At 25.2% G+C, this 1,421-nt stretch overlaps 1 protein-coding gene across 1 annotated transcript, besides 2 other annotated features; it reads left to right on the forward strand.

Moving 5' to 3' along the window:
• Window positions 1-186: 186 nt before the first annotated feature.
• EDI_009110 (uncharacterized protein) lies at window positions 187-540 on the forward strand (the record flags this gene model as incomplete). The annotated part of the gene is made up of 1 exon (XM_001739070.1): window positions 187-540. One exon carries the CDS (start codon window positions 187-189, stop codon window positions 538-540), a length of 354 nt encoding a protein of 117 aa, XP_001739122.1.
• Window positions 417-509: a microsatellite.
• A 604-nt stretch (window positions 541-1,144) lies between the features above and the next one.
• Window positions 1,145-1,332: a microsatellite.
• Window positions 1,333-1,421: the final 89 nt, after the last annotated feature.

Consider the following 1,421-nt stretch of genomic DNA (forward strand, 5'->3'; position numbering starts at 1 on the left):
ATTGAAAACAGATATGACATGATGAAGTGATAGAGAGACACTTTAAGTGAGAGAAATGATGCAAGTTTTATCATTTACCCAACAACAAAAGATGATATATTAATTCTAAGTGATGTTGGATTTGATCAACAAACTGCTGTTGTTGCTTATTGTATGTGTGCTGGAAATAAAGAAGTCGCTGTAAATATGTTATTAACTGGTGAAATTGCAATAGATATGAGAATCATTACTCAGTTTATGTGTAATAAATTTCCTAATGCTGTGAGAGAAGTTAGACCAACATTACTTACTCGCAGAAGAAACTTCAACACAAGAAATGAACACATGTTTGGAGTTGAAGATTTATTATTTAGAGCATTATTAAATGGTGGGAGACTTGAAGATATTCTCAATGGCTTTAGAGTGGTTGGTGGTTTAGAAGAAGAAAATAGAGATGAGAGTGGTGATGAGAATAATGATGAGAATAATGAAGAAGAAAATGAAGAAGAGAATGAAGAAGAAAACGGAGATATTAGTAATAGTGAAAATACGGAGTTGTGAAACAACACTCTTTAATAAAAAGATTTTAGTAATACACTATAACTTAGTTACATTTATTGTATTTGTTTATATTATTTTAAACAATAATCTTATACAAATTCATTTAGGACTCTTCATATATACTTTTTTAAATCAAAACCTATTCTATCTGTTAAAAAGAACCAAAGTGCAATGTTTTATTTGTACTTTCTTAAATGAGTCATGTATTTGTTTAGTTTATGTATTTGCAATGGTTATTTGATACCCTTCTATTTACTTAAAATTTTTAATAACGTTAATCTTTGAAATTGTATCTTCAATAAAATACTTTATTAGAGTTTTTTTTCTATAAGTCATTCTTTAGTAATTAATATGAGTGATTGACTTTCATAATTCAATAATGACATAACACTTAACGTCATAGATAAATTACGAATTCATGTTTTGTAATTGTTGTTTTTAGAAAAAAGAATAACATGCACCATCAACACATAAAATAATAATTGGTTGTTCTTTATTTGGATTTGTTCATTAATATTCTTTGATTATTTTCTCTGTTTTTGTTTACTTCAATTGTTTTAGTTTCAAACAACTCAGATTATCAGAAATAGCATTTAAAAGAAATAAAGAATAAGAAGAAGTAAAATAAAATAAAGAAGGAAAAGAAAACTGAATAAAAACTAATTGAACATTTAAATTAATGAAATAAAAGAAGAACAATAAATAAGAAAGTAAACAAAAGAAAATAGGAGAATAAGAATAAGAAATAAGAATAAGAAACTGATAAAAGAAGAAGAAAATGAGAGAAAAGAATATAAGAAATAAGATGAAGATTAAATCAGTAAGAATTAACTCTTACCAATATGTTAAAATGATTCATTAATGTTATTATTTATTATGAC

Source organism: Entamoeba dispar, genomic scaffold (assembly GCF_000209125.1).
Source record: "Entamoeba dispar SAW760 scf_1105229461931 genomic scaffold, whole genome shotgun sequence".
Lineage (NCBI taxonomy): Eukaryota > Evosea > Mastigamoebida > Endamoebidae > Entamoeba > Entamoeba dispar.